This window comes from Portunus trituberculatus, chromosome 17 (assembly GCF_017591435.1).
Source record: "Portunus trituberculatus isolate SZX2019 chromosome 17, ASM1759143v1, whole genome shotgun sequence".
NCBI lineage: Eukaryota > Metazoa > Arthropoda > Malacostraca > Decapoda > Portunidae > Portunus > Portunus trituberculatus.
In genome coordinates, this window is record NC_059271.1 from 27,883,518 (window position 1) to 27,896,825 (window position 13,308).

General features: G+C 40.3%; 3 protein-coding genes across 3 annotated transcripts in view; 2 read left to right on the forward strand and 1 right to left on the reverse strand.

The window, feature by feature from the left end:
• Window positions 1–1,862, reverse strand: part of LOC123505145 (phosphatidate phosphatase LPIN3-like) — an 89,864-nt gene extending 88,002 nt beyond the window's left edge. Inside the window, exon 1 of the transcript XR_006675079.1 lies at window positions 1,844–1,862. The gene's annotated coding sequence lies outside the window, so the exon portion shown is untranslated. The remainder of the gene's footprint in view (window positions 1–1,843) is intronic.
• On the forward strand, window positions 715–6,581 carry LOC123505146. Its single transcript, XM_045256261.1, has 10 exons — window positions 715–1,080; window positions 2,580–2,668; window positions 2,857–3,003; window positions 3,195–3,310; window positions 3,485–3,630; window positions 4,039–4,195; window positions 4,449–4,608; window positions 4,896–5,062; window positions 5,697–5,811; window positions 6,109–6,581. Exons 1-10 carry the CDS (start codon window positions 968–970, stop codon window positions 6,342–6,344), a joined length of 1,446 nt encoding a protein of 481 aa, XP_045112196.1. The 5' UTR covers window positions 715–967; the 3' UTR covers window positions 6,345–6,581.
• Window positions 6,582–7,750: 1,169 nt separating this feature from the next.
• The window catches only part of LOC123504903, a 28,574-nt gene continuing 23,016 nt past the window's right edge, over window positions 7,751–13,308 (forward strand). Inside the window, exon 1 of the mRNA XM_045255809.1 lies at window positions 7,751–7,803. Within this exon, the coding sequence (XP_045111744.1) occupies window positions 7,751–7,803 (53 nt within the window). The remainder of the gene's footprint in view (window positions 7,804–13,308) is intronic.

The following is a 13,308-nucleotide window of genomic DNA, read 5'->3' on the forward strand; positions in this document are numbered from 1 at the left end:
GGTGGGCCGCCAGGTGATCTGCCATACTGCCAGGCACCCGATCTTGCCACCCGCGGAGCATCACCTATGCATACCTACCTTACATAAAGAGTGTTGGTCAAGAATATCATATCTAATGTAGGATATTTACTATTCAAACTATACTGTATAATCAGAACACGGCTAGCATCATTCCGCATGAATTGAAATCTTTTGAATAGACCTAAACTCGCTGCTAACCACTGGCACACACACGGTCTGCAAGCACCAAGGTCTTGGGAGGCAGTGATGACAGGACTTCAATGTCTCGCTTGGCAGTGAATTCTGTGATGGCGTTATCATTGAGTAGTGGCAGTGACACTTCACGGCGGAACAATCCATCTCACCCTCATAGGATACAGCATCTGACCTGTGTAATGACTGGGAAGCTGCACATAAAAACATCATAATGCTGGATGATGGAAGGTTTCTTGCTACTATCACTAATCCCAAACAAATTTTATTTTTAGATTTGCCTCAAAGCGTGCCCAAGTTCCAATGATATAAGATACTTGGTGACGGTTTCGTAGGTGTTATGTCCCTCTCCTCACCTCTATCCCACACTCCACATTCACCCTGCACATGAATGTCATCTCAGCAAGACTCACGCAGCACCAAGTAATAATACTTAATGGGCCCATGCAGCAGCGGGGGAGGTTCAGCTACCAAACGACTTCCATCACTTTACCTCACAAGTCTTCCCCTCACATCTGCCTACCTAGGCAGCATGGCAGCTTAGGAATGATCTTGTCCTGTACTTACAAGTCACATCATTTTTTTGAACCTGCCGCCCTCCCACTGGCACCGTCTCCACCTCCGTCAGTGACTGCCCAGCCCTTCCCTCCGCAAGTTCCCTCTTTCCCAGTGCGCCTCCACACGCTATGTCAAAGCGTGCAGATATGTGAAAGTTCGCATAAACGTACATGGATACCTCCAGGAGGCGTTAGTGATGGAATCAATCTTCCCCAATGAAATATGGGAACAGATTCTAGACCACCTCCCTCTGGAGGAGCTGCTCCCTGCTTCCTGTGTATGTCGCCAGTGGAGACATCTAGTGAGAAGGTGAATGTTACATAATTTTCCTGATTTTGTTGGCTGTCTCTTTTCTTTGATCCCTGTATATTTCTTCCACATGATATTCTCATAACCAATGTAATCCCGCCGTGTCAAGTGGCAGTGTTTGGCCACAGTAAAGGATGTCAGCAGTGAGAAATTCGATTACCTAAGTTTTCTATGGAACGTTGCTTCAGAGAAAACGGGAATATTTTGTGTGGGAGACGACGCTAACTTTCTGGCTACGATTTTCTATTTGACAAATAGGTATACTTTAAAGTCTAAGATTACTGCTGTGATGCAGCACCACATGTAACCATCACATCCCCTACATCAGCCCATGTGATGCTTAATTACATGCATGACCGGCGCCACTCTACACTCTCACTAAGCTCAGGAAAACAATCCCTGGTTGTCTGACTCTTGCTGTCTGTTCACGGCGCACAGTACTACAGGGACTCCTTATTGCCGCCTGTACATCTACCTATACTAAAGTGGGTTAAGATGCATGCCGAGGCTGCTTGTGTGTTTCTATTTCCTTACTTGGTATCTGGTACATAGCAGCCTTGTTTGGTGCATACAAGCCAAAGTAGTGGTACATAAGAGCCAGTACATAGCAGCCCAACAATGGTACATATAAGCCAATCAAGTGGTACGTAGGAGCCGGTACATAGCAGCCGACGGTACATAGCAGCTAGCATTCATAACGTGGCCAAGTACTCAACTGTCAACCGGCGCCAGTCTCCATAACAGTGCAGTCAAGTGTACTCACCCAGAGTTAGTCTTCAGGGAGTCCTCGCAATGTTCAGAGGTGTTGTTGCCGATGTGTTCTTCGTATTTACACGTTGAAAAGAAGTTTCTTCAGCATTGTTTGTAGGCGTGATGAAAACAAGGGCAGCGCAGCACCCAGCTTGGAGCGCGAGCACTGTTTACTTGTGACGTCACTGTCGTCCAGCCAATCACTCCGCTGGGAGTACGAGCCTACTTTCCTGGGAAAGAAAAGAAAGGAAATAAATAGTAATGATGATGGTGATGATGATAGTTATAATAATGATAATAATAATAATAATAATAATAATAATAATAATAATAATAATAGTAATAACGATAATAATAATAATAATAATAAGAAGAAGAAGAAGAAGAAGAAGAAGAAGAAATAGTAATAATAATAATAATAATAATGATAATTGGAATAGTTGTAGTAGTAGTAGTAGTTGTTGTAGTTGTTGTTGTTGTACCTACACAGTAGTAGTAGCAGTAGTACTATTCATAGAATATATAGGTAAATTGTATATAAGTGACCCGATATATAAGTGTGTGTGTGTGTGTGTGTGTGTGTGTGTGGTTTGAAAAAAAATTCAAGTTAGATATTTCAATTCTACCAGACTGAGTCATTCTAGCAAGTCGTGTAATGTAATTATAATACAAAAGAAGTTTTCATGCTGGACCTCTTTGAAATATAGTGACGATTACCATTTCAAATTGTCTCTTTACTCTTACCTCAGAATATGTCGTCAGCGGTGCAAGTGTCTGCCGTCCCGTCTGCTGGCCGAGCTGGTCCACGAACACTACACCACACGATGCCGCCCGCAAGGTGAGGTGTTGTGTCGCTTTTAAACTGAGATTGTAAACGCTGTTAGAAATATTTCAATATCTTTTAACAAGAGGGTTGTAGATATTATTCTCAGTAGGCTACATAAAGATGTTTATACTCAGAACGGCATGTTTCTGTTTCACCTCAAAAATCACCTCAGTTTCTATGAGTGCTCTCATCCTTTGCAGGGATGGACTCGGAAATACCTGATGGGAGGGAGGAACCAGACTGGCTCGATGTTAGTCGCATGTTGATTCAGACTCAGGTGACTTCACGGGCGGAAGCGTGCAGTGTTGTGTCGCAAATTAATCAGGTCATCCTCCTCACCGCCGCTGGTACGTACGTGACCTGGGAACGGAAGGTTATCCCGCAAATTACCTTAGGAACGAGCACCTTGAGACAAGTCTTGTTCAGATGGAGACATTCAACACAACAGCATATTAATGGCATCTTGAAATACCTCTTCCTTTCTTGGCAACTGTATATCATTTGTTTCTGTATAACAAATTTTCTCACCGTGTTACAGAAAAGTTCGTGGTGGCGGTGACGAGGAGTGGGGAAGACCAATCGTGCACGTTGAGCCTGGTGTCTGGAGAGGGGCGCGTCACTTGTCAGTATCTAGTCCATGGTAAAGTCAACAAGGTGTGTCAGGTCAGGTGGGCAGAGCACAAAGCCTAACCCAACATTATAATTACAAAATCACATCAGTTTCATATGATATGTTTCCTGATTATAGAAGTTTGCATTCCACCACCGCTGTCCTTATTTCATAATTGGCTGCATCTTCTCGTGATAACAGCTTTTCTGGGATTACAGGTGTGTGTCCTCGAGGAAGGCGGAGAACCCTCAGTGCTTGCCGTCAGTGTCAACAAGGAGTTGCTGGGTCTGCTGGTACATCCTGACCTGCGCTCCCTCACGGCCCTCACCATCACTCCAAACCTTGCGGTGGATTCCAGGATATGGTAAGGATTTCTTCGATCATCATTGTACTGTGTTTCATGCACATGTTCATTTCTTATTTAAAATAACATTTATTATTTTCCAAGATAGAAAAAGAAATGATGAGAACAAAGATAAAATTGAAAATGATATGAAAATGTGAAAAAAAACATTCAGTATTTTCTGTTAAAACATTCATAAACACCTCATATACCTCAGTGGCCAAAAGAATTTCCCTCATCACTTGCTGGCCATCAGTGTTTCAGATTTTATCCATTTCACACTCCCAGCTTGGCTCTGGTGTCCGCTGTTTAGCCTCCGTCCGAGCGTTTATTCATTCTTAAATCAAGAACTCTTCCAGCAGTATTACTCATACCTGCACGCTATTTTTGAGAGGTGTGATATATTAATGCCAGATCTTGGTGGACCAGTTCCGACGGACAAACACTGGTGGTGTCCCAGCTGGAGGAGAATTACCATCTCTCCGTGTACCGAGCTACCCTTCTGCCGGGCCGCCTCCAGCTCAACCTGCAGAGTCGCATTCGGACCACCTCGCCGTCCATCTGCTGGGACTTGTGGAATGGATTTGTAAGTGTCTGTTTCATGGAGATTGTCACATTATGTTCAATACGCATTCCTTTAATGAAATACGGAAAATATACATGGATGCTGTTCATGAAATGATAACATTATAAAATTCTGCAGTATATAGAACACAATTCTTGCTCCTTATAGAATACCATGCCTGAATGCACAATTTTCTTCTCGTTCACATATATCGTGTATGACAATGGCGCCTCTAAAGCTTATCCATAGTAATGATGTTTTTGTCCACGTGCAGGTGACGACACTGGTGCCCAGTGGCCACATACGAGCCTACACGCTGTGCGGGGCACTGGTGGCCGAGTCCCCACTGTACAAGGACTTGCGGTACCCCAATCCCACACTGCTCGCCCGAGGCCTCGTGCTTGCCTCAACCATTACTTCGCGGACATTGTTGTGTGAGTGTTCCCGTCACGATGATAGACTGCTATGACCAAGTTATTGTTAATTAAATATATTTTCAATTTCAGAAAAAAATGTCTTGTAATAGCAGTTTCTCTTGTTATTATGGGCACTTTTCTATTTCTACTTCTTCGCTCTAGTCATCCTCCAGTCAGACAGAATACCAACTGCAAACTTTTCTCTTGCCGCTGAATATTGATTACGAATAAAGTTTCACTCTGCTGGTATTATATTTTTCAGATGACATACTTACAAACACATATAGTTACGTTGGTTTTTGCAGCGTACTGGCACATGGACCGTGACCGCGACTACTGGCTGGTGGGGGAGAGCGTGCTCACCAGCTGGCTCCAGAGAGGGCCACACGCCGTGGGCAATACAAGTCCTCGCAGAGAATTAAGGAAAGATTCTGGCAGCTCTGTATCCAACGGGTCTCCTTCATTTTTTGAGGTTAATTTAGATTTCTTATGTGTGTTGCCATTGATTCACGTTCAATGTTTAACCCTCTTTCATCATTGTATCATTATCTTTACATCTATTAAGTTTTTTTAATATTATTCTTTACTGCATGCCATTTTTAAGTGAAATAGGGATATATATATATATATATATATATATATATATATATATATATATATATATATATATATATATATATATATATATAAGAAGATAAGAAAGGAGGGAAGCTGCAAGAGGCCGCCAGGCCTATACGAGGCAGTCCCAGTGTGCTTAATCTACCTAATTCCATCTATCATCACCATCCATTAATTTATCTAACCTTCTTTTAAAGCTCCCTATTGACTCAGCCCTGACTACATGCCCACTGAGACCGTTCCACTCATCAACCACTCTGTTTGAAAACATATATATATATATATATATATATATATATATATATATATATATATATATATATATATATATATATATATATATGAATACATACTCCTTTTTTTTCTGTTTATAAGTAAGACTAGTATTGTATTATATGTAGCGTGTCTCTGCATTAGCAAGACACAGTGTATACATGTTCACCATGTATTCGCCAAGCTGTACCTCAGTGGTCGAAATGACTCTTCAGGGAGGGAACAGCTGCGTGGTGACGCTGGCGAAGGTGAGGCTCGGGGCCGCCGTGCTGCTCGAAGTCACCATAGTGCAGTACCAGCGTGGCCTTGTCTTCTGCGGCACAAGTCAGGGTAAACATCTTATTTTATAATTATTATCATTACCATTTTCACTGTGATCAGGATGGATGCTTACATATTGACACGTCAAAACGCAAGAACAAATTTACAGAGGCTACGGCAAAGAATAAAGCTCTCATCTTTATGACTGGGTTTCAGTATAGTGTAATTTGACTGACTGATTTACGTGCAGGTGCTACAACATCGCGATGAGATGGCTTCGCTTTAATAGAAGAAACTGACCATCGTGTGAACAAAGAACATTTGTTACGAATGTGAAGGCAATGAGTGTCTGGTTTTCATTTCCAGGTTACTTGTTAGTGTACAAGATAATGGAAGACACGTGGAAGAGCGAGGCTGGCCTGAAGTGGGAAGTGCTAGAGGCCTGCATGCCCTCACTCTGCCTCTCCCTCACTCGCCGTCCCCTGGCTAGGATCGCCGTTTGCTTCATCGACGCCGTCATCATGGTGACTGTAGGCGACAGAGACGGCAACTGCCACATGGTCTCCCTCCCCACCTCCGCCCCTCAAACATCTGTTTGCTAGAAGCTGCCAGAATCAGATCCTTGGCTGTGAAGGGTCCCCAGGATCCGCCCCAACCCCCTCCTTGCAATAGCAATCTTGTTTTCCCTTTGAGACTTTTTTATAGCGTTGACTCAACTCAGAGGTTTGCAAAGGAAGCACATGGCAACTTTGCAGTCAACATCATCGACTTTTATCAATTTGTTACTTATAGGGAATATTTTGTTTTATGAAGCATCATAAATAAAATAATTTATTGTTCGTGGTACGTTTACCATAACCTTATGTCATCGGAAATTTAGTTAAGAATTATGAATTTCACAGTATTAGTACGTGATGATTGTACCGCGCCCCTGTTTTGTAATAAAGAGCAAACCAGAGACGATTGAAAGATCATCCAAAGTCAGAGAAGAGTTTTGAGACCTTGAAAAAAAAAATAAAGTGGTAAGAAGGAGGGAAAATAGAAGCGGGATAGAGAATTCCAGAATTTACCAGTGAAAGCAATGATTGTGAATATTAGTTAAGTTTGGCATTAGAGAAGTGAACAGAATAGGAGTGAGACAAAGTAGAAAATCTTCAGAGAGACTACGGGGCGAGGTGAGGCATGCAGTTAACAAGAACATTTAGAGTGAAAACATCTGTAGAAGTAAACAAGAGATGCAACACTGCGGCAAAGAAAGAAAACCTGAATATAATCAGAATATTGAATTCATAAAAAAATTGTAAAATTGTGCTGAACATTAGATAGACAGTTAGGAAGTAAGATTACATGAAACAAATATTTGACAGACCAACACAATTATGTAACGTGCACAAAGTGAAGGAGTTGTGGAAGGCATCTTAGAGGAGGAACCAGATGATGCACCGATTAAGATATATGCATCACATATAAAAAGACCACCATATTGCAACGACATCAATTTGACTTGAAACGCATTATTCTTTTCTCGTAATTGATCAAGTCTTACTGAAAAAAAAGAACATTTAACATTTAAAGCAAAAACTCGTTACCAATCGAGGTATATCGATCGTCGTGGCTGAAGTGGAGTTCATTCAGCGATTAGTGTCTGCTCACTCCATTGTTACCCTCACTAAACTGCATGCAGGAGCTGTTTTCTCTCTCTCTCTCTCTCTCTCTCTCTCTCTCTCTCTCTGCGTCCCCAAGCCAAGTGTTGTCTACCTACTCATTACGGGCGCCATAATGTGGAATGCAATGTAGAGCTGAGTTGATGTGTATCGTCAATATGATTACGTTGGCGTCACCAAAGAGGAACAGAATGTTGTGTGTGTGTGTGTGTGTGTGTGTGTGTGTGTGACCGGAGGGTGGTGTTGTGTTCTCAAGGCCTTAAGTAACACAGGAATTGATTGATCCTGACAGCTAGTCCCTTTACCTCCCTTGTTAGGCGCCCGCCACCTTAATTGATCGAAACATGGTCTTCATCAAGGAAGGCACCCCATCCCCCTTGGTCTTCATTGCCTCATTGTGTGGTTGTGTGTGTGTGTGTGTGTGTGTGTCCATGAGTACATGAATAAGTACACTCGTACGCGCTTACCTTGTGAGAGAGAGAGAGAGAGAGAGAGAGAGAGAGAGAGAGTGTGTGTGTGTGATCTTGGTTCCTGTCTTTGTGTTTTAAGTCAAGTAAAGTAGTAACCGTACCACAGCTAGCTGCTGTCCTCTTCTCACTGGAGAACTATTCGTAGACTGAAAAAGGAAATGATTAAGAAAAATAATTGTAATAATGATAGAAGTGACATCTGCATGGGTTCTTACAATCTGCTGCAGCTCGATATGCTGGTAAGGCATCACCGTCTGAAGCAATGTGAAGCCATCACAAAAGCAAAATGAACGAACGCACGACTGCTACTGAACAAGCTCATTCTAATGGTAATGGCTTCATCTGATTGATAAAGTGCTTGCTAGCGAGAAGATTCCATAAATATAGTTCTCGGTAAGCAGTCGCAGTTCAAGCAGCACGTGCACCTGTTGCTCTGATGTTTGAATGACCGAGAATGAATGAAGCGTGGTTACCGGCAGCTCCACAATCCGCTTCCCCCACTGCTTGACGGAACATATCCATCCTTCCCTGGGAAACTCCCTGACCCCTGGTGACGCGTTACCTGTGTGACGTCAGCAGCAGTGGCAGGTGCGCTATGTTGGCTGCATGACGTCAGCACCAATGGCCGCTGACCTGTCACTATGGCGACAGGTAAACTGAGACAACCTGTAGCGGCATCGACTTCACCTTGGCTTTCTTAACCTTCATTAATAAGTTAGAATGTTGTTTCCGTTACATCGAGAAGGCACATCACTGAACTGTGACCCCTTCAGATGAACCTGACTCCCTCCCGTCCAGGCACGCATAACGTGGCTCAATGTGAATGCAGTGCTTGGGTTTTCGCGTTGTTACCTTCAGCCATACGCACGAGGTTATATAATTCCATCTTAAAAAAAAAAAAAAAAAAGGTTCCTCCAGTTGTACGTTACTAATCGTTGTGTGTTTCTGGCAAATAACTATAGCATTCCAAAACATTCCTCCCTCATAGTCCTACATTACATAAACCCACACCACTTACCTCCTGCACAGTCCTCTCCACGTACCAGATACTTCATTGACTTACCTGATAGAACCACACAAAACAGCCTCCCAACCTCAATAAGCACATGTGGTATTTACATACATACAAGCCTATATACTTTGTCACTACCATTCCACAGCGACACGTGCACACACTGAACACGTGCAGGGATTGAAGTGATAGGCGAATAAGAAGCATGAAAAGAAGAAAAACAAGGATCAGAAACGTCATCCACTTACGTAATACTTCCTTGTCTTGTCTCACTCACGCACTTCTTGTATTGCACAATGGGAAGTTGATCAGAGAGAGAGAGAGAGAGAGAGAGAGAGAGAGAGGGGGAAACAAAGACAAGTTGTACATTCAGACTTTCTCAGTCGTTGCGTTTCCCAATTAAGTCGAGGAAGCATAATTTTGAAGACAGTTTACCCACAAAGGAGCATTGAGATTATTGCAAGATAGCCATTATTACTGCGCGTTAGTGGAGTCAAGAATGTGCGCTGTTTATCTTGCTTTCTTTTGTTTGTTTTATTATTGATGTGTTTGTTTATTCATTCATGCATTCCCTTGTTAAGTTATCTGGTTGTTTATCCATCTATCTTTATCTAATCTGGTTGTTTATCCATCTATCTTTATCTTCATGTGCTACCTTTGTGTGCTGCTGCATTTTGTATTCTTGCTTTTTTTTTTCTTTCTTTCTGTCTTCTTTTTCATTCTTTTTATCTTTTATTTTTCCAATTCTTTCTTCGTTTTCATATGTGTTTACTTACCAACTCCATTCACTCATTTATTCATTTAATCACACACCTATCTAAACATTCGCCTCAGAGAACCTAATTCCCCACCAGCCGGCTAGTGAGCTCCCTCTACAAACTAGCGCTCCATACAAACCATATAAAAAAAGGGAGGTATGTTCATTATACATGACCCTTATACCGTTACGTCACCGTGCCAGTAAATATCCTTGTCAATAGTGCTTATCGGTGAGGTATTTCTTGATGTCATATGAATGGACGTCAACATGGTGAAATGATAAAAGAAAATTATGGTTTTTATCTGGTATTATAGTATTATATAATATATATATATATATATATATATATATATATATATATATATATATATATATATATATATATATATATATATATATATATATATATATATATATATATATATATATATATATATATATATATATATATATATATATATATATATATATATATATATATATATATATATATATATATATATATATATATATATATATATATATATATATATATATATATATATATATATATATATATATATATATATATATATATATATATATATATATATATATATATATATATGCTTTTCGCATCTTGTTCTCGTTTTCCATTCAGATTTTTTTCTATTTTTCTTTTCATTTATCCGTTTTCTGTATTAATTTCGTTTTTCTTACATTTTCTCATTACAGTTTTCTATTTTTTCAATTTTTTTCTTTTTTCACTTTACTTTTTATTTTTATCTTTTTTTCGATTTATTTTTTTCTTTTTCTTTTTTTCATTTAGTCAAAAGAAAAGGCTTGGGCTTAATGCCTACCGACTGCACAAGAGGTCATTAAGGCAGACATATCAGCTTATGACCAATCTTCATCAATCAGCTGGGGTCGAACAAAGAACACCATTAGTGTTACCAAGTCTTTAGTTAACTTCAATACCGCTTCCCATGTTTTTCCTTATTTTTCCCTTTTCTTGCAAGTACTTCATTGCTTCCTTGTATACATACTGTACAAGTTTATTTTTTCATCCCTTAATCTTCCTTATTAATTTTTTTGTAGTTAATTTCTTCATTACTTCTCTCCATTATTTTTCTTTTTTTTTTGCAAGTAATTAATATTTTTCCTTGCATTTGCATAAGTTTACCAGCTTTCATCCCTTTGATATTTTTTCTATCTCTGCTCATTATCTTCCTTCACTTATCTTTATATCTCTATTCTATCATTTTTTTTTCAGGCAGTACAGAGATAATTACGCTAACGAGAGTATTAATCCAGGACGATGATGACTGTCAGTGGTCGACCTTACCAATTCTTTTCCCTTTCTTTTTTGCTGTTCTTGTTTTGCATTGATATCTGAGAAGCTGCGACAGGATTCTCACTATCGCTTGTCAATACAAACGGTGAGGCGCTCAGAGGCAGGGAAATGGAAACTGTTTTTGGGTGTCAGGAGTTTGATTCAAGGAAATGTTGCCCTTTTATAAATAAATACACACGAAATGTTTAGTTGAGAGAGAGAGAGAGAGAGAGAGAGAGAGAGAGAGAGAGAGAGAGAGAGAGAGAGAGAGAGAGAGAGAGAGAGAGAGAGAGAGAGAGAGAGAGAGAGAGAGAGAGAGAGAGAGAGAGAGAGTTGATATTTGACTTTACTGCAGCGACTTTGAACATGATTTCCATTGTATCTCATAAAAAAAAGTAAAAAAAAAAAAAAAAAACATATGGTGCTGTTCGCTGCTATAGTACATTATGAAGGGTGTCCTCAAATAGTCGTGTCCTTTACCATGCACATTCAGTATCCCCGTTCCTCTTAAACACAGCTCCAGTGCCCTTTGTAGACTGGGAATAAAAACACAACCTGATAGTTATTAAAGAACTCATTGCCTGCCTAGAGGGAATCATACCGGTTAGAAATTGTAGTTACTCAGGAGCTCGTGAGAATAATTGTCGTACTTACCTTGTACATTGCGGGTGGAAGTGTCGAGGTTGACTTAATTTGTTAATATGATCCAAATTTTTCTTTTATGAGCCACGATTTTGTATACTTCTGGGTGTTTTAGACTCAGAGCGGCACGTACATGTACCTGTGGAGTGTTTTAATAAATGTTTGAATTGTTTATCCTAATTGAGTCACTTGTGTTATTGTGACCTCGTTGATGAGGAGAAAAGAAAAAATTCTCCATCATTTACTTACTCACTTAATTAATGTAATAAGAAAGATAAACCATTTCCTCATTGAGTATGTCCCAAATGTATTCTAATCCACTCAGGATACATTCGCGTTCAATTTGGAACACGCAAAGTGAAGAGAAATATTTTTTAGACATTTTTCCTTCCTTGCGATCCAGTTATCGAGTGTAAAAAGCTTCATTAATGGCGATAGGCGAAGGTGGTGACAGCGTAGAGGAGTAGGCCGTTCACGATCAATGTAGCGAAGGGCAACCAGGCCACTACACTGCTGAAGAAACCCTTTATCGGTCACTGTTACAGAAGGGTATGTTTTGTAATCAACCTCCCCCTGCCTTCCCATACTGCCCCTCCACCTCCCTCTCTTCCTGTCTTCCTTCCTTCCTACCTGCCTGCTCCTTCCTTTCACCTCACCTTCGTTAGTGATCCAGTCCTTACTACCTCCCACTCTCTGTCAATGAAACTTCCTATCCCTCCATCCCAACTCCCCCATGCTCTCTCTCTCTCTCTCTCTCTCTCTCTCTCTCTCTCTCTCTCTCTCTCACTCTCTGCCAAGGACAACTATACTAGCAAAAGTAAACATTTACAATTTCTCGGAAGCTCCACACACACACACACACACACACACACACACACACACACACATTAGTATTAGCACATGCAAACTTCTTTAGGTTACAATATACTCGTGCGCGCGGGCGTGTGTGTGTGTGTGTGTGTGTGTGTGTGTGTGTGTGTGTGTGTGTGAGTGTGTGTGGTGACGAAGATACGACTGGAAGTTTTATATTACAGGATTTTTCTGGATTTCCTCACTTGAAGGACAAGATAACAACTGCGACTCTCTCTCTCTCTCTCTCTCTCTCTCTCTCTCTCTCTCTCTCTCTCTGCACTTCACTTTTTGTAATTATAAACTGCCTTCATTTCATGTTTCATAGACTCAACAAGCCACCAGTTTTATCTTCTTTATAAAAACACCACTCGCTGCATTCAGAAGAAGGATAAAATTTTTGGACTTTTCCGTTGACTAATTATAATTCGTTTAAGCATGAATGAGTGTGTGTAGTGTTGCGACCTAATTCTAAACTCGCAGCCTTTCAGTTACTGCCACTTGGGAAGCTAACAAACACTATGGAAGTTGTTAAAATGGTAGTCAATTCATATTAAAAGAAAATTGCAGCAAAGTTTTTTTTTCTTTTTTTACTTTTGTTGGTTCAGTAATTCACAATTGTAGAATAACCTTCCGGATTTTGACTCGTATTTTTAAATGTGTTGGTTTCTCACAAAGACCAATATCAAAGGCCATAGAGATGATCGTTCGGGTTCTTATGGATGTTTTTCGTGTTGATTGTAAAGAAATTTGGCAATCTTTCACTAGAATCATGAAAACATACCCTTGAAAACCCACAATGATTTTCACTAAAGCCTGTTGAACCTCGTCGATTGAAGATACAGAAATTTTCAAGA

What these genes read in the sequence shown, in the direction of transcription:
- LOC123505146 (XM_045256261.1), top strand. Translation starts at nt 968, where the DNA reads ATGGAATCAATCTTCCCCAATGAAATATGGGAACAGATTCTAGACCAC. An exon ending in TCCATGGTAAAGTCAACAAG is followed by an intron (nt 3,311 to 3,484) that starts GTGTGTCAGGTC and finishes CTGGGATTACAG; the next exon opens with GTGTGTGTCCTCGAGGAAGG. An exon ending in GGGACTTGTGGAATGGATTT is followed by an intron (nt 4,196 to 4,448) that starts GTAAGTGTCTGT and finishes GTCCACGTGCAG; the next exon opens with GTGACGACACTGGTGCCCAG.